Raw genomic sequence first — 19,930 nt, 5'->3', positions numbered from 1 at the left:
ATGGAGACCATGCATTTCACAAACAAGATCACAAAGATAAATGTGAATGAAATTAGAGTTACTTTGTTAATAAACAAATTGCTATTGCCAGCTTTGCACAAAGAGTGGTTTGACTTTTCCCTGAAACTATTCCCACATTTGGTAACTACAAACAGCGACTGTTTGCACGTAGTAATGGCAAAGATTTAAAAGTCATACATGGATGTTATCAAAAGAAATCACAATTCATTGATTATTGAATAAAATAAAAACAAATGAATTTCCTCATAACAACCATTGATGAACTGGGCTCAAATTTCAAAAACAGCGTACAAATGTGGCATACAGTTTCGGAGAAACATAAAATGGATGTGCTGGATACGGTATAGACTATGAAATTCCGCAGCCCAGTATATCTATAATTCTTTATCTGCCTATTGTCTTTCCTCTGAATGGTGACACAATAAGAGCGAGCTCTTAAATATGAAGTTTTAGAAAAAAAGTGGCATTCATATAAACATGTATGGATTTATGTATACCAGCAGCGTCAGTCATATAAAGAGGGTGGTATTTTTATGGTAAACAATACAAGGCTCAGTCTGCAGACTACTTGACTTTCAAAGAGCCATAAGTCTGCTGTCTTTTGTTTGCCGTGTTATATGACCTTTTTTTTCCAGCTTGTTGCCTTCATCTGACTTTGATGAGTTTTCTTCCTTTTTTTAGCCTGAGATACACTCCCCAATATACAGTTATTATATTCATATACACACTTTAATAACATCCAAAAGCCGAGTAGAAAGAGGTTATTTGCATTAGATTTACAGATTATTCAAACAGTATATTTCCACAGCATGGTAATTGAGGAATGTGCACGTTAACACACAGACATTCCATTGGTTGACCTATAGATATTCAAAGTCTGTCTGGCTATAACATATCGCTCAACTTTTGTTTCAACATATCCTTTGCCCTCTTACATTGTACAGGTGCTGTGTACTGCAAAAGCAGTGTGTTTGCCAAGTTTGGCCCTCAAGGCTTTGCAATGACTTGACAAAGAAAGGGAACCTGTTCCAAAAAATATATATACTTAAAACGTTACCATGGCAAAAGTTGGAACATGTACTTTTCTTCAGTTGTAATGTGCAGCAGCAAGGTGTAAAATTGTATGTGGTTGCTCGTCATAATACTGTTACGCTGGGGTGTAATGGTCAGAGAGTGGCTACATGCCAACAGGCTACATGTACCTTGTGAACTGGAACCATCTTTGTGGTTGAAACACTCAATTCATGGCATACTAACTGTAATTCCATATAATGGCAACATTTCAGTGCATGATATCGCGAAGCACTATTGGCCATTGCATTATCAGTGTACAATAAGGGCATTCTGAGAATCTACTCTATATTAGGACAGTTAATACTACAATGTATTTTTAGCTCTGTAAATAACACTGTGATTTCTCACTTGTATTGACACTGTAAATCAAATGCCAATATATGCACAATTACGGCCGACTAACTATGAACTAGAAATTACAAACTAGAAATTGTCTGGTACTGTAAAACATGAAATTTTAGCGGCAAGAAATTTCCGCAATTTGGAGCAGACGGCCTTTTTCACGGCATGAAATTTTCGTGAAGTGCCTCTGGCATTCAATGTATATAGTGTACACAAGAGCCTTTGCGTGCATTTTAATCTCACGAATCTTGGCTCTTGTGAAATTCGCGAAATTAAAATGCACACGAACATTCCTCATTTTACAGTACAACAATACAGTATATCTTAAATATTTCATACGGAGTGTGTATGTGGATGTATCTCCTCTCTTTCAGCATTTTGACACCTCCCTAGTACTGTACGAGCTGAAATTATCGTGGTGGTTTTATTTTTGTGAATTTCGCAAATCCCCTTTGAACCGCGAAAGTAACAACACACGAAAATAACAACACGTGAATAACTAAGTTCAGTTAGACCCTCGCAACCGCGAAATTAACAACACGCGAAAATGTCCTCCAAGTAGCAATTCGCGAAAATATCTGTACGCGAAAATTTCAGCTCATACAGTAGTAATGCTCTCACATCCTTCCATACACAACAGTATTATTCAACTCTATCATGTTAGACCCTAATCAAATACGTATGCCTTATAAACTTCATCATCCACAACATACAGAGTCTGTTGACTAGTAGTGGCCACTTCATCATTTCATTGTCAAACACTGAACAACCATAAGTCCTAAAATTCAATGCACACTTTGATTACTTTGAATGGGGGGGGGGAGGGAGGAAGAGAAAGATAGACAAAAAGCACAAATATCTGAATCATAGAATAAAGTATGTGTTTGCTTTATATGTGGAGATACACCTTTGGGGTTGGGGAACAAAGTTGGCAGAAACAGGAGCACACCACAATTATGCACCTGCAGACCGTAAAGAATGACGTAGAGATGTACATGTAGACTCTTTTGTTTGCTCTCTGTCTGATGGTGCACAAAAGGTGAATGTTTGTACATTGATTTTTAAAAGCTCTGTTTCTGGGAAGATGTGAATTAAATCAAGGCCTGAAAATTGGGGGTAACTCTTGTCTATTCTTTCCCATGACAAAAAAAAAAGAAAGCAGAACAGGCAGTCATATTCTATTTACCATAAATACATAACTATACTCTAAAATCATAATAGCCCTACCAGTGACTCCACAAGGGGTTCACTGTTATCACTCTTTACACCATGCACGCATACACTTGCACAAGTTTACAGACACACAAGTACAGTAATAGCTATAATAAAGAACTTTTATGACTTTGTTGTCTTCCAATGGGAAAACACAGAATTCTGTAAACACCATCAATTCAAGAATTGGGACTTGTAAGGCAATTTCATGGGTGGTTGAACTCGCAAATCGAGGACCACACTGATGGAATATGGACAGAAGTCTTGTCCCTGTTCAAGAGAAAAGTTAGCTATCTCCCAATTTTTTGACTATTGACAACATATTTGTGTGTTACCTGAAGCAATATTTTTGTGAGTTGTGGATTTCATGAATACTGGTTGATTTGTGAAATTTGGCAAAATTAAAACACTGCGAAATGAACGGCATACAGAGTACAGTGGACTCCCATTATAACAAAGTCTTTGGGACTGGCAGTTTTCTTTCGTTATATCGAAATTTCGTTATTTAACCAAACAGCTTCAGAGATGCCTCAAAGTACATGTAAGGTTTCATTTCATTTCATTTCAATCTATTTTCATTTTTCTCACATATAGCACAAAAAAAAAGGTATATAAATACAAAAATCATATGAACATAAATTGATGAAACGTCACTGGAACGTACAAAAGTTTGTCTTGGTATAAACACTAAGTCTGTATAGGTGAGAGTTGAGATATGGTCATAGTTATATGATGGGGCCTGCATAAAAGCAAGCTTGTAAAGCTGCAGGTCCCGTGATAAATCAGATTAGGGGAACTATGACATACAAATATTTTTAAGACCGTACTATAATTGGGGGAACCGATTAAAACAAACAAAAAATCCACTCAAATAAATGTTACTAAATAAAAATCCAGGAGACGTCCCCGTGACTTGGGAGACTCAAGTCGCCACCAGGCTGCCAACTAGTCTCAAGCCCAATGAGATACACTTGTACCCACTTTAATATTAAATGCCAGCTATTAAACTCAACGGGAATCTGAACATCTGTATTGCAGGATTAAGTCCATGCGTTCTATAGTTGAAAGTATTACTACCAGCATAATGCTGAAAACAAAGAAAAAAAATCATGCTAAAAAGAAAAAAAAAAAATCTTAATTCACTGAAATACTGATATATCCATGAAAACAACAACAACAACAACAACAACAAACCAGGATATGCAGTGGAGTTCTGTATTGGACAGGCATTATTTCATCTGTTTAACATGCATCTTTCAGCATATCCGGAATCACCACACCTGTAGCACAAGGGCGGTAATGGCACGATGCCTTCATCATCAGCACTCTGGTATTTTGGTGTGCATGGTTAGACATTACCCACAGAGCATTCTGTAGGTAGAGCACTGGTATAGCATTAAAGGGTTGGTATAGTTTCACTTGGAATGGGGCTTCAGGTTTATAACATATAGATGATGGGTTTTTGAGATAAAGAGAAAACTCTTATGAAATATGAAGAAGCATGTAATTCTAAGAGGAATTCAAAGTTTATTTGATGAAATTTGATTTTGAAATGGCTGAGTATCTAAAACAAAGTGATCCTAATACAAGGAGGGACTCACCTTTTATTCGGATTGCTTTGTTTTACTTTGTTTTTGGATACCTAACCGATTTCAAAAGAGATTTTCATAAAGTAAACTTCAAATTCCTCTTGAAAGTGTGTGCTCTCTAACATTTCATGTAGTGGTTTCTAAGTATCTCTCAAAAATTTAAAAGCTGAATCCGTATCTCAACCAATACTATACCATCCCTTTAACCTGTTGAAGACTTGTCCCCAGTATACTCGGGCAGATGTCTATGAGAAATGCATGTTGTAGCAAAATCAGCCCTTCCTCAACGGGCTAAGGTGATGGCATGGTATATCATCGAGGCTATTAATTGTGTGAAAGTATGTGATACCTGTGAAAGTGTTCCAGAGTCGTAAAACATTCTAAGGGATTGGAGAGGGAATTTCTTACCATAAGTGGGGCAGATCAGTGTGGCAGCTTCTCCCGCTGTTACTGTGATCGTTTGTGGTGACCCTCCATAGTCTTCAAAATCTAAAATGACAGAAAATAAAAGATGCACCTTGTTTAATATTACTGAGATGATAACGCTATATTAATATATCCTGGTGGCTTGTATATTAAGCCTATGGAGATTTCAGAATTCAGTATGGAACGGGATAAGTGCAATGCAGGGCTTAACAATACAATTGTATCAGGTGGTTTATAAGTCCTTACTACAAATGCCCTAATTAAAGTAAATGAGACAGAAATTTTGAGAAGAAATAATTCTATTCTGTGTAAAATGCTGATTTGCATGAATTTCATTATATTCTTGAGACATGAAATATACCAGCAAAACTAAATTACAATAACAACAGAAATGCTGGCTGCTGGATACACACTTATTTCTCCACAAACTATATCAGTACAGCCCAAGTAGATTTTCGATGATTTTCATCATCATGCCACTACTAAAAACACTGATAAATATGGTGCTCATTTATCAATTTGGGTCAATTGGTCAATCAGCTGCAAAGTGTGTACACTGTTGACTTTTCATTTCATGTGTCCCTAGTTATTTGTGTATTTTTCAAATAGATAAAAATGAGACTATTCATATAGAGGGAAACCTCGTTCTAACAAGCTGCTTTATAGGTTTACTGAAATGTCCTTGTTCGTTATATTAGAGAAAAACAAAGTCATATAAAAGGAATGGGATCTCTCAAATACTGACATCGTCTTTTCATAACATAGTTCCACTGAACTATATACTAAGTTGATTTCAAGCATACTTTACAAAATACTTCTAATCAATCATCCCCCCCCCCCATTCAAAACGCTGAAAAACACAGTAACAAGTTAAAGGAAAGAGTCGGAAATATTTTACAGTTTTGAAGAAAAACACCTGTCCACTCACATGAAACATGGATTTCAGCCCCCCTGCTCAGCACACTGCCGACCAGGTTCTGGGCAACGCAGCGGTACATGCCCACATCGTCCTTGGAGATGCGGCTGAAGACATAGGTGTGCTGGTCGGTGCCGACGTTGCCGATGGCAGTGCCGTTGATCTGCCAGCGGTAGTTGATGGGCGCCGTACCGGTGGCCTGGCAGGAGAGTGTCTTGCGGTTGGAGTTGACCACGGTGTCACCCTGGGGGTTGCTGATGAAGAACGGTGCATCTTGGGCACCTAGTATTGGTAAAGGAGACGAAAACGAAAACGGTCATGTCATTTTCTTGCACATACTTTTTTGCCTGTCTTTATATCATCCGGATTGAACTTGTATCTTATAAATATATTCTAAAATCTACTGAGCAACACATTCAAGAAATATGGCTGAGTACACATGTTGTAAGTTGGAGTGGGTACCACTAACATCAATACCCCATGACATTTTCCACCTATCATACACCTTGTGATGGTAGAAGTACAGATGGAATCCCCAACACTGGACATGCTTTCTTGACAAGACGAAATTATTCCCAAATTGGTTTGGCATTTCATGAACCCATTTTTCCATGCTCTCTGAGCGTGGTCTACCAAGAACCAGGAGTGCAACCAACCTGCAATTTAATATCCATCACATCTGTTCCAATCTCTAATATCAAAAGACAAAACAAGCTAATAAATACAGGCCTCTGTACAGTATTTGAAATTCAATGAATAAACTCTGTATACATTAGCAACATTTCATGCAGTATTGACATTCAAGATGTAAAGGTCGCACATCATGTGATACATACATTCACATCTCTCTCTATACCGTCCTTTAAATAAAGGCAGTGAAGGAAAGATACAACACAATATGGAAACAGATGCCCAGGAGTGAAAATAAAACAAAAACATCATCACCATCATCATCATCACCACCACCAGCTCCTTTCTCCCATGGGGCTGGGAAAAAAGACACGTGTAATTACGTCCATCTTGCTCCAATTTTTGGGGTCATTTCCTCTCTCGTCAACTGTTACGAGGTAATTAAAACTTCATCGTATACATAATCCTAGCTGCTCCAGTGCCGAGAAATGGTTCCCTGTTCAATTTGACGCCCTGGGTGCTGTGAGGTACTGTAGCAAGAGCAGAGTGTTCGGAACTTCAACCCTTTTTCTGCCAAGAGCTCTGGACACTGTATACAATGCTGTGGGATTTTTTGTGTCAATCGGCACTCAAAGCGCACAATGGTTAAACATTCTTTGCCAAATAAAAAATGAATGATAATCATATCCCAAAAATATATAATTAAAAATATCAGCTTAAAAATGAATGACTAAATTTTCAAACTAGTGCACGTTTCATGTAACCATCATGGCTAAAACTGGTATGCTTTCTCACTGCTCAGTCCTTATGAGAAGACAAAGGTATGTGCAGATTATCAATGTAATGTGAATTTACATTGGCACACACCAGGGAGGGGAAATATTGATATTGGGCAATTTCAAATCAAGATGCATGACACTTCAGGGGCACAGTGGGTGATGAGGGAATTAAAGTAAACATGCCACAAGGTACACTGCAGGCTGAATCATTAATACACCCAATACATTATATCTGGCTGATCAAAGGTTAAGTCTGCTTAGTTGAAATCATTGATTCATCTTGCAATTGTCAGCTTATAACTATTTTGAATATGATTCTTCCTCCTTTTCATCTCCTTCTCCTTTCTGTTCTTCTAATCTCCTTTAATATCCCTTTTACCTTCTTTTTGATTTTCCTTCTCTTTGTTATTTATCTCTTCTTTTTCTTCCTGCTCTTTCTTTCACATCTTGTTTCCTTTATTCTTTTTTATTTTGTTTCTCTTCCTTTCGGGGGGATAGGGGACAATATCATATCACTCATCTTTCTCTTTTGCCCTGAAAACTGCCACAAACTATGTCCTAAAATTGCTTCAAATTGCACCCTGAAATTCTTTCTCTATTTGGGCGATGGGGGTATACACACAAATGGGAGACAAAGATAATGTTACACTCATGTGAATGTTTTCAGATGCAGTTTTAGCCCTAGCCTTTCTATCACTCTAGCAGACTTATCCCGTATTCATTTGCCGTACATGATATAACTTATTCTATTGCAGTGTTTGACCTCACATGGGGAAGAAATTATTCTCTTGCAGCTGCATAAAACATCACTGCCTCTTGTTTCCTTCTGAACCTGTTCGAAGAGGAAAAGACTCAACCCTGGAACCTACAAGTACCATCAGGACTGCAACAAACGAGATATAATGAACACTTGTCATACGGGCTAGGTCATTACATGAGCTTCATTAAATAGTCCCTTGTCTGGGTTTGTATCATAATAAAATGATCTGCTAGCTAGGCCTATTTAACCACAAAAAAAAAAATGTAATAAGCCCACTGAATCAGACACAAGTCATTCAGATCTACTTCCTTCTACAGCAGGGGGAATCACAGAAAAAGAAAGAAAAAGAATGTTTTGTTCAGTTGGATATCATAACAGGGAAACAGGGCCAAGTAATCAAGCAAAAACACAAATGGCAAGCTGAAATGAAAAACCATTACAGGGTTTAATGCTCTTTGGACCTCCCCCCTATGAAAGTAGAAGAGAGTCATTATACTTTTGAGGAAAAGCTTTCAGTTTTGTTCAGTTGTTTGGTTTTTTTTCTCTCAAGTCTAATGGCATCATGTTCTGTGCCAAGGAGGCTCGACATAAAACCACAAGGTAGGGAAGAGCAGTGTACTTCAGCTTAAAGAGCACCTGCAGTAGCAAGCATTTTGAGAGAAATTGAGCAAATTCGTGAAAACAAAAGCAAAACAAAACATACAAAATATGTCCCTCTGTTCAGCAGCCCCCCTCACCAATGCACACATTTTACACGTATCTGGGCAATTACCCCCAGAGGGCAATTACTCCCCCCCCCCCCCCCCCCCCTTGCTAAATCCTGCTACTGGTTAGTGGTAAGGTTAGAGTAAAGATTAGGATTGGGGTTAGGTTTAAGGTTAGGAGTTTGGGTAAGGGTTAGGATTAGGTTCAGGATTAGGATTAGGGCCAGGTAAGGGTCAGGGGTAATTGCCCAAGGGGTAATTGACCTGGACCCATTTTACAATGAACATTCCTGTGATACTGCCGCAGAGTGTCAAAAAAATTTAGAGGCCTATTACTTTTGTACTTTTTTTTTAAAGTTTCACAGCCATGCCTGAATGTTTGAATGGATGGATACTCCTTGTAAAACTAAAAGTAGTCCTCGCTATCTCAAATACCACAACCAGGTAAACTTTTCGAGAGCCTAAAAATATCTGGTGACCCCCTCTACCATCAACCCGCTGAGGACGAATCCCGAGTATACTCGGGGAGGTGTCTATGGGAAATGTGTGTTGCAGCAAAATCAAACCATTCCCAACGGGTTAATGTCGGCAGAGAGAAAACCCCCAAGTGCAGGAAGGACCAACCATCAAAGTCATACAAAGACAGGATCCTCCAAACGAGATGAGCGTACAGCCATGCATAGGCATGGAAGCAACTTCTGGTTAAGTCATTGAACGCAGCCCGGATTAAAAGCGAGCGGGAGTGGCACACTCGATAATCAGCAACGACGCCCGAGGAGAGCTGCGCCAGATGCAGCAACACGGCAGCCCATCACAGCAGATTTGCCCCGCGCTTTGATTAACCGGGCCTGATGTACCTGATGAACTAATTGCTATCCCAGTGCACTATGGAAGTCCGTGAACATCAGCACATCACCTGGTATGCATCTTCACTTTCTCCTTTACACAGTCTATGAATGAACACCCTGTGGGTTTACAAGTGACGGATGCACTTGGAAATTGAAATTGGGCAATAGTGGAACAGCTGTATACATTGACCTCAAGGAAAATGACTTGTTTATTACACTGTATGTCTCACTGATTCTAACTAAGTACATAAAAATTTGCACTGGTATCGAACATTACCTTCTTTTGCTGAAGGGCAGTTTGGCAACATTTCATCCAAACTAGTGAAAACAAAGGAACCCAATATCAATGCAGCATTTAAAAAATAAATAAATAAATAAAGTTTACCAAAGATATTGTTTTGTGTGGTCATAAGAATCTGTGAAAGTGAGCACATCAAATTTGCGATAGCTATCTTGGTTGATCTACACTTTCTACAATGTACATTTGATAAGAACTGTTTTGTGATGCGAATAGTTTTACAAGGCTAGAATATTAACCAATAATATGAAGCATCACCACCACTGCAGTGTTCATAGAGGCTATAAAGCTAATACACACGGACAATAGTTGTACATGTGTAATATGCACCAAGAAGAAAACGCTTCAACTGTCAACCTAATAAAACTCACGTAACCCTTGTAATTTTAGTCACGCGTATTTCCCTCATCAACCAGGCTAATTTACATCAAATATCAACTTACCTGAGCCTTGTATTTTGGAGGCATCTACTATTGCCTCCCTGTCATGCATACAAGCATGATGTGTGTACCCTATTGACAATATTATCACATACTTTGCCACAAGACAATATCTGGGACACCATTTTATGTCTATTAAGAGCAGTTTTCAGACACTATAATTCCTACATGCAGGCTTTGCATACATGCAAATGCCGTCAATTTCTTTGTCTTGCCAGACATTTCTCGGCAAGACGTTTGTATGTCAACAAATTTTTGCATCATCAATATCATAAAGCATCACTAAACACATCACTGTATGTGATGTATTTACATGCCTTTTATGTGCACAAGCACATGGCTGCCCTTGATTTTGAGGGAGAGAGAGAGCGAGTGCCTCCATCACACACTTTCTTTCAGGTATCAAATTTCCCTCTCTGATGCAGTCATCTGCAACTTTCTTTATGCACGGCCACATGCTTTGAATTGGCACCCGTCAATACAGAGCTCGGCTGCTCGGGTAGGAAGGCTGGCAAGGCCGTCACTAATTATTAACACTTTGGACTGCGGAGTGTATTATAACTCACACGGGTCAAAGTCGATAACACATGCAGACATATACGTAGACACTTTGCTTATGTGTACAAAAATTCATGAATGGAGACATGGTACCGGTAATCAATGATAGGTTTGATTTTTCCCCCCCCCCTTTTTTTTTGGGGGGGGGGGGGGAGATGCATACATGTACCAATGGAGCACTGAGCTAAGTGCTTTTGCCCACTGCAGAGCTTTCAACAGCAAGTGTTGTACCGCATCAAGTCTGAAACAGTATGAACAGGAAAAGGAGAGCACTTGCATTACACTAAAATCTCATAAAATTTCGCCGTCTTCTTTTACGACATATTCGCTACAAGACACTGAAAGCAGAAATGATGATGTACAGACGGTACCACTTTCACTGGCACATGTGCACTGCGTCGTATCCTTGGTAACAGCACACACTATTGAAAGCAAGATGGCGCAATTTCACTAACTGTGAATTGTTGCTCGTATGTCACATCCATCACATGTAAACACACATACAATGTACATGTACACACAAACACATGCACACAAACAAATACACCTACAGTGCAACACATGCACACAACTGTACTGCAAACACCCCGTCAACAAAGGCATAATTTACAGTTGGATTCGTGTAGCAACGACATATTGTGTGTAACCATGGGCAACCACAGACAGCAATGGTCTACTCATCACAATCATGCCCATCACATTCAATTAGATTTTGGAGGTCACTTCTTCATGAAGCCAAGCAAGACAAAAATGCTTCCCATTGCACTAACCCCCCAAAATACCTCAAATGCACTTAGGATCATGATTCTACCTCAAGTTCTTTTTTAAATATACACACCCTAAATCAACAAATCAAATTCATTATCTTCTATGATATCCCAGCCTATGTACCTTCATGCCTAAACCAAATTAATTGAACATCTTCATGATGTGGAAGTGTTTACTCTTTTTACATGATGTCATATCATCAAAAAAAAAAAAATAAAGCAATTTAGTTGATCTGCTGAAACTTAATAATCACTATAGAAATGAATACATGTTACCTTAAGGAGTTAACAGTCAGTGAAATTACAAGCATGTAAATTTTGTCTTTGGTGACTGAGCACTACAGGGTTAAAAAAAGAACAATTGCAAAAAACAAAAGTAAAAACACCTCCTATACATTGTAGGGCAAAACAAATTTCACATATTGCCGTGTGTACATGTAGGCCTATAGGCCTATGTATCTCCCAGTGGGGGTTGTACATATTCCACACTGTTTGATAAATTGCTGGTGGGCCTATACATGTAGATGTCAAATATTATCAGTTCATAAAATGTACACCTACACATAAGACGCAGATGTAGTTATTATAAGTTTATAATCCCAATTGCCCCCTAAACCCCCCCCCCCCCAACCCACTCAGGGCCTTGGGAAAAAAAAAATGTCATGGCCGGTGACACCCTTCCAATGAGTTTTATTGCTTTCACCTAATACAGTGTCAGATTGTACCTGATGCACAGCGGAGGCCATGCATGCGTTGCTGCTACATTAACCTCAACGATACCACTTGAGCCTTAGCGGCACATGTCACACGGCAATACTTTATGGGATTAAAGAAAAAACAAAAAAGATAAACAAAAACAAGGCAGCAAAGGGATCGAGCTACCGCATTCCTTTTTAGCAGCCCTCGCCTGATGAGCTGTGACACTGTCAGGACCAGCCTGTAATTTCAATTTACATGTCATACTTGCCTGCCAGTCGCCCCATATTCCCCCGAAAAAAGTTCACGGCGCAATTAACCTTCCTCCAAGACTGGGCAACTTTTAATATTAATCATAATCTCTGAAAGAAGGAACAACTCCAGTTTGAAAGGGCCAGATGTCTGGTATTTTTGTTGGGTTTTTTCGGAGGGGGGAGGACAAATATCCCCAAACATTCTCAAGACCTATTGAGCTGCAGAACAACATACTGTAAAACCAGAAATGATCATGTGAATGTTGATTTCACAAATTTTGCAAGAGCCAAGATTTGTGAAATTAAAATGCATGCAAATGTTCTTGTCTACAATATAATGCATTGGATGCCAGCGACAATGCGCGAGAATTACATGCTGTGAAAAAGTCTGTCTGCTCCAATTCATGAAGATTTCATGCTGTAAATATTCCTTGCTTTACAGCACTTCTACAATGACAAAAGTTACCAGATCAAAGGCCATACTTCAATTTCATTTGTTTGTGTTGTGACCTGCCTTCATAAACTAAGAGTGAGAAAACTCAAGTCATCTAAAATGTGAATCACACCCTAGAAAAGTGATGCTGCCTCCGACCATTTTCCTATAGAAACATTTTATGCATCCGCTGACAATGGTATATAATGGATGCAGTGTACAATGAAGGCCTATGGATTCAAATTTTGTCATATTTGTTTATAATCAATCAGTGATAATGGAATAGTTTCTGAAACTTCATGGCATACAAAATCATGGCACATAAGTATGTGAATTAAAAATTGCTCACTGTTCATATACAGTTACATGATATACATAGGCATATTTCCTACGAAAAGGGGATAAGTTATTCAGATATATGCATGATAAGACTGTATGAGTTAATGTGGGGATGCTCCATTTTATAATGCTCTACAGATCACTACAGCCTACAGGGACAATTTTGATGCATGTTTTCACAGGGCATTTATACAAGATTGCTTTACATCAATAGCCTTCATGAATTATTACATCATTTTACCAAGAAATGTTTAATTCTCAAAGAAACTATCGTTATTCCACATTATAAAAGAAAAAATCTAGCTCAACTGGTCAAACGATATATTTACGTCTATGTACAGTGCACAATACATGTACTGCCTACTGGACTCACGACTACATCTTGTCATAATGTTGGATTTTAGACAGCTATATGTCTGTAAAGTCACTTAATAAAAATTCCACCCTTGAATTAGTTTATATAGCATACATGTTTCTAGGACGCATTATATGACACAGTGTTAAACACATGATTGATTTTCAACCCTTGTCTGTTTTTGTTTTTGTGTTCCCTGATGGAAAAGTCCAGATGCGATATATTCTGTGGCAGTAGTATGCCACATTTAATCTCCTACCAAATTCTCCATCTTTCCATGGACCACAGGGATCTGCAAATGCAATTTTGGTGTCCGTATCCAACCCGGGTAACTTGCCAGGCTCTCGAGTCAAACGTGGCAAACAGTTTTGAGCTGCGAGAACTTCCTACGTGCAGGACAAGAAAACTTCATAGTCTTTAGTTGATTAACAGCAGTAACCCTTCGCATTTAAACTTTTCCCTGCTTCCTTCTTGAAGGAGAAGGCGGAAGCTGGCCTAGGAATGCCATGATCAAGTGAACTATAGTCAACCAGCCATAACTCATGATGAGGAATGGAGTACCCTGTGCATGTGTTCTTGCTTGCTTCGCGTGCTCAGGTCGCCTTGAAATTGCTTTGAAAGTGTACAATATGATTCCTTTCTTCATGTTCCACGACTTCGTCTTTTGGATTTACTTTTATTTTAGACAATTAAATGCACGAAGACAAATATTACATGTACAGTATGCATGCATGTACAGTATAGGCCTACATGTACCCAGGATGTACATTCATATTTGAATATTGTGTGTGCATTACATGTTTGCTTACTAATATGAATGTGTGTGTGTGTGTGCACATGTACACATAATTATGTATGTGCGTGTGTAACTTGATGTACATATTCTAATAAAGCGTTCCGTCATCATTGATGCATCCCTTTTCTACAATCAGCCAAAACCACACAGGGGAAATGCCTCTAACAGTATCAGACCCTGATGTGGAAAAGAGGTTGCTCATCTCCCGTATCCTGCAATATGTCACAAAGGTTATTTCAGCAAACAAAGACAACAAAAACGGACCACAAAATGAGGATGATAGAAATTTACAACAACAACAACAACAAAAAATGCTACATCAAAACCACTACTTCCTCTCCTTCAGCAATGCAGTTTATTTATGGCTCCATGGGTCAATGAATCTTTGCAATTCCTCTGGCATGAAATCCTTCCCAAGACAAAAGAACAGTATGCAATGCCAGAAGATGATGAATAACTCTCAAAAAAGAAGCAAATATCTAAAACATTCACAAACAAAAGAAAAACTACACATTAGGAAGTAATACGTTTTCGGCACAGACAGCACAAACAAAAGAACCAAACAGAATTTTATACTTCAAGCAAAGCATTATTCACTATGTCAAGCGGAAAGTTGAAGCACAGTACCAAGCCGACGCAAACTTACAGGTGTAGGTACTGATACCTGTACGCACTGCTAACTTTCCTCTTGATACAGTAGTTACAGAGTGTATGATATGCCGTAAGCCTACAAGGTAAACTTTATATTTTCATGGATATTTATATGTGTTGCTGAATTCCTCAAAACAAACAAAACCGGTCATGAAACACTTGTTTCATGACTGGTAGGCCTATCCAACATACATTTTGTATGCCACTATTCACTAAAATCCTGAAAATTCAAAGATTTAGTATTAGTTTTGGTGTTGTTGTTGTTGTTGGGTTGTTGTTGCTGGGTTGTTTGTTTGTTTTTTTGTTTTTTTTTTTTGGTTGTTGTTGGAGGTGGTTAGTTTGTTGTTGTTTTTTAATTCTAATTAGTGTTCTTTCACGTGAAACTACTGATACCACTCAAATAAATTGGATGCATGTTGTGAATCTGTGCTGAAACAAATCATAATCTGTCTGAATTTGAAAGCAAACATTTCTGTCCTCTGAAGTATGCATATTTCATGAAGAAATACACCTTAAACCACAGCAGGCAGGTTCAACAAGCCAAACATTTCTTATTTGTTTGTTGTTGGGTTTTTTCTGATAAATATTTCAAATACTATACATGGTGCAACTAAAGGTCCATTTCATTTGCAGGGGTGATACAAAATCTAACCTTTTAGAGAAAACAGTGAATTCATTGTGTTCTGGGAAGTTTGGGAGGTGGAGGAAACTACAATAGCTAGTAGTCCTGTCCTCTTCACAAAGGAATTCTTGCCCAAATCCTGCCAAAGCCAGCACTTGGCAAACTTTGGCCTCAGAGATTGCGGCATTGTGGTTTCTCCCCAGAGTCCGGTTGCCATAGCAACGGAGATTGGCAACCACTGCTGCTGGTCTGTTGTAGATCCACTTGTAGTCCACAACCCAACCCCTTCTCCACCCTCTCCCCCTCTTCTCTTTTCTCCTAAATCTCTTTTTTTTCTGGGCACGATTCCAAAATATTTTGACAATCCTCCCAAAGTATGATTGAACTGAGGATGGGCCATTAGGAACAAAGGTCATAACAAGGTCACTCCATGAGTCCAATAGGCATGACTCATTGCCATTTTCCAACAACTCGTTTTTAACTAGCAATCATTAAACCCATCTCTCTTTCTTTCTTTCTGTTTTAATGGGGGGTCCTCCTATCTCTCATGGGGGCATCAGCAACAACCACAAAACATCAGTCATCACGCCGAACACATGGAGCATGCAAGAGTCAGTGGTCGTTTTCACACCAATCGAGAAACATAATTGTAATGCTGAATTATAAACACGATTGCAATTACGAATTGAATTATTTTCACACAGCCGTTTTGCTCCCTAATTCTGGTGGAACGTGATTGGAAAACACCTCCGGACTGTCGTTAGAAACGCAATTGGGAATTATGATTCAAATCATCTCCAGTTTGCATTCACATGGAATGAATGCTTGATTTGAAACATGATTCTAGTGATGTGTCGTTACAATTGTGTTTCAAATTAAGCACTCTCAGTATGTGTGAAGGCAAGGTGTATGATCGACAGCCTGGTGGGCTTATTTGCTTGGAGTAAGACAATGATTTGTGGTACAAACAGCACATTTTTTTCCATCTCCCCCTTTCATAGCGACAAAAGAATGCACATTCACATGATTAGTGAAACAGCTCAAGAAGAATTGCTGTACCAATGGCACTCCATTTCTTAAAGATAGTTTAAATAAGCTGTCAACCTTTTTGATGCTCTGGATGTGCAGGAAACTATTCACAAACTTTGGTTTTTAAAATGATCATAGAAATATGTATGCATTTCTTTATAGAAGAATGTTGCATTTCCATATCTTACTTCAGAGTAAGCTGATCAAAAGTAGCATAAATGAAATACAACACAACCACACAACTTCCTCTTTCAATATTTTGTATATCGAGAATGAACAAGGACTGTCGGAGAAAAGCACCATCTCTAACGATGAAAATACCTAAAATTGTGACTCAAGAGTTTCCCCTGTTCACAAATCCACCTGTTCAGGACCACTCTGAGCGCTGTATCTAATTAATCTGAGAGCGCAAAGGGGGACTGATCAGTAATATTGCATAACTTGACAAAAGGGTAACAGTTGAGGTGCTGAGGTGAGCCAAGGCACTCATCTAGTCACCAGCAACATGATTAGTCAATAGCACACACACGGAATGTATCAAACACATATTGTGAAAGCACAGCACCTTTTGTACGAAATACTCGATGTAACAGACGTACACGAGTTCTGCAAGACGGCATCTGCCTGATTCAATGCACAACAAGGCAAATACAGATTCTTGGCCTCAAAACAAAATCCAGATCCACTTCAAATACAGCCATGAAAATCAAACCTTCACGGCATGTTCTCATTTCACTGATAAATCACCTCAGAGACACGTATCCTGAGAGCTATGACATTGAAAACTGAGATTAAAAAAGAATATGAAAGTTTATGGCCATTTTCAATGGCACTTAATTAAAAGAGATGGTTTGATAAGTTGGTGTTCCAAGGGAAAACAAAAAAACACAAATGGAGTTTATTATCGTTTGGTTATGTGCAGCCGTGATCCAATTTATCACTCATTAAATATCAACGCTGCATGGCACTTCTACATTTTTGATCACGTTTTCTTTACAAGACGACATTTCATACTAACTAGTCAGAGATTGATAAAACAAGACAACGCTATGAAATTCTGTACTGCTCAATATACAAACACCACAAACAATGTCTGCAATGCAGGGCAGTAACAAATGGTTGAATGTTAAGGTTCTTGTAGGTGGCATCATAAAAATGAACCTAGACTGCGGATATATTTGTACTTTGAGAGGATATTGCTGTCAGTTAGCATTGGTTTAAGAAATAAAAAATAGACTTTGACAGATTTTCTAAAGGCCTAAATCTGGGATAATTCTGTCATACACAACATAAAGAGAAGCTGGTTATTAGTCTAGTCCCGAAAACTTTTCTATCAACACAAATTGTAAAGATGGTTTATTAATTACTGGATGATCTGAATGCCCTATTGGTTTGCTATTTCCTTTTAATCAACTGTGAATAAACTACATACATGATATGCATGAAAAATGTTGTCATCAATCTCGACGAAGTACATGTATCAGTGTAGGGTAAAACTGTATGATTCCTTTATGAATCAACATGTCTGCAGCTTGCAGCTGTATTAGACTTCCACAGTGTCAATCTGTTTTTCCCCCACTGAGCATAAAGTCTAACTCCTACCACGACCTAATGCATTATGTCTAATAATATTCTCCATTATGCATCAGTTAATTGCTGATTAATCCTTCCATCCATCTACATGTAGTATACGCAAACACACACAGTTGCTCATATTGTACACATTCATACGTACACACAAATGTGTATAAATACTTAAGAATGGATGATAAATGAACAAGCAAATGAATAGCAAATAAAAGAAAAGGTATGTAATATTCATTTTTTGGTCTACCACTACTACACATGGCTTTAAGCAAATAAAACTTTATGACCATATTTCCTGTATGATTCGGGAAGTAAATAATGACTTACCCTCCCCCCCCCCCCCCAAAAAAAAAAAAAAAAAAAATTAATAATAATAATAATAATAATAATAATTATTATTATTATTATTATTATTATTATTATTATTATTATTATTATTATTATTATAAATAGATTAAAACAAAAACAAAAACCTAAAATCTACTTAGACGCAATTTCAGGAAATTGACTGGGGTTGCACATACAATGCACATTTTGCACCACTCTAAGAATTGAAAAATGGAGGGTATAGAGCAAGAATTGGGCTTTGTAAGAGATTATATGAAAGTGGAATTCAATTTATGCCACACTGGAAGCTACCACCTGCCCATGAGCTGCAGCATGCAGGGATGATCAAATTTCCCCGCATTTTGCAGACTATCGTCTTGACTACAGCTAATGAATATTCTGGAAATGATTGACAGTTGAGTTGAAAGGTTACGATGGAAATCACATAATTAACCATAGAGTATAATTTTGCATTTGTGAGTTGTCTTTAATATTTGAAACTAAATGACAAGGCAAACATGTTGTATCAAAGATATCAATCTCTTCCTAAATGATTAGTGGTAGTCCTCATTCCTCTATATGTTGTACATATTTCATTGTAATGTATTAAAATAGACTTTGCTGTAATACTCAAGGGGTAGAAGCAATTATACTGTATCTGACATGTAATTTGTGAATTTGGGATAGAGAATCATAGCACTGGACTGCGAAATAAAACTCTCCACAGGACGAAATTTCTGTGACTTTCCACCTTGGCAAAGATATTACACACGGCATTGCATTATGGGTAGTAATACTTTCACAAGTTATTGATTCCGCAAGCATCACATACGTACCTCATAAAAATTCCACAAAAATTGGAAAAACACAGCAAAATTATAAAACATATTTCATCATGTCTGGGTATTTTGTGTGTTTTTGTTTTTGACTATACATCATTTCCTGTACAATGTACTACAAACCATCGCAGCTTTTAATCTATATCAGTCACACACACACACATACACATACACTCACATACAAACGCACACAAAAAAAACAAGAACTACAACAACACTGTGCAACCTACACCTGTATTCTTTGTTTTCTTCAAGAGAGGAAACCCTGTCACAAACACAAAATGTACTAGTCATGGAATGTCTAGCTACAATCCATTTCAAGAAAAAAAAAGTGTCTAAATTTGGTGAGAACAAGAATATCTCTCATATTTCCTTTGCAATTTGCACATACAACCATAATACCTCTTCTGAAGGTTGGAAACATAAAGCGGTAATTGACTCTTGTTAAAGTAGGGGGGAAAAAATCGGTGACGCCAATTCAAATCCAGAGCATCCTACAAAGCTTATAAAGATGGATTAGATTAATGTTATCATAATCCCTCTCCCTGCCATGGGAACTCATGAAGAGATACACTGTACAAATGGCAACAGATCCGGTTAATCCCCATGACCCCATTGATTGCGTACACAGAATTATC

The 19,930-nt window shown here is 38.1% G+C and overlaps 1 protein-coding gene across 1 annotated transcript in view; it reads right to left on the bottom strand.

Annotated features, from left to right (window-relative positions):
* LOC140231570 (protein sidekick-2-like) overlaps positions 1 to 19,930 on the bottom strand; it is a 136,945-nt gene that overhangs the window by 87,629 nt on the left and 29,386 nt on the right. Inside the window, exons 2-3 of the mRNA XM_072311708.1 lie at positions 5,593 to 5,862; positions 4,647 to 4,727 (exon numbers count right to left, since the gene is read on the bottom strand). Of these exons, the coding sequence (XP_072167809.1) occupies positions 4,647 to 4,727; positions 5,593 to 5,862 (351 nt within the window). The remainder of the gene's footprint in view (positions 1 to 4,646; positions 4,728 to 5,592; positions 5,863 to 19,930) is intronic.

Source organism: Diadema setosum, chromosome 8 (assembly GCF_964275005.1).
Source record: "Diadema setosum chromosome 8, eeDiaSeto1, whole genome shotgun sequence".
NCBI lineage: Eukaryota > Metazoa > Echinodermata > Echinoidea > Diadematoida > Diadematidae > Diadema > Diadema setosum.
The sequence above is the reverse complement of the archived record's forward strand: the minus strand, read 5'-3'. Positions and strand labels throughout refer to the sequence as shown.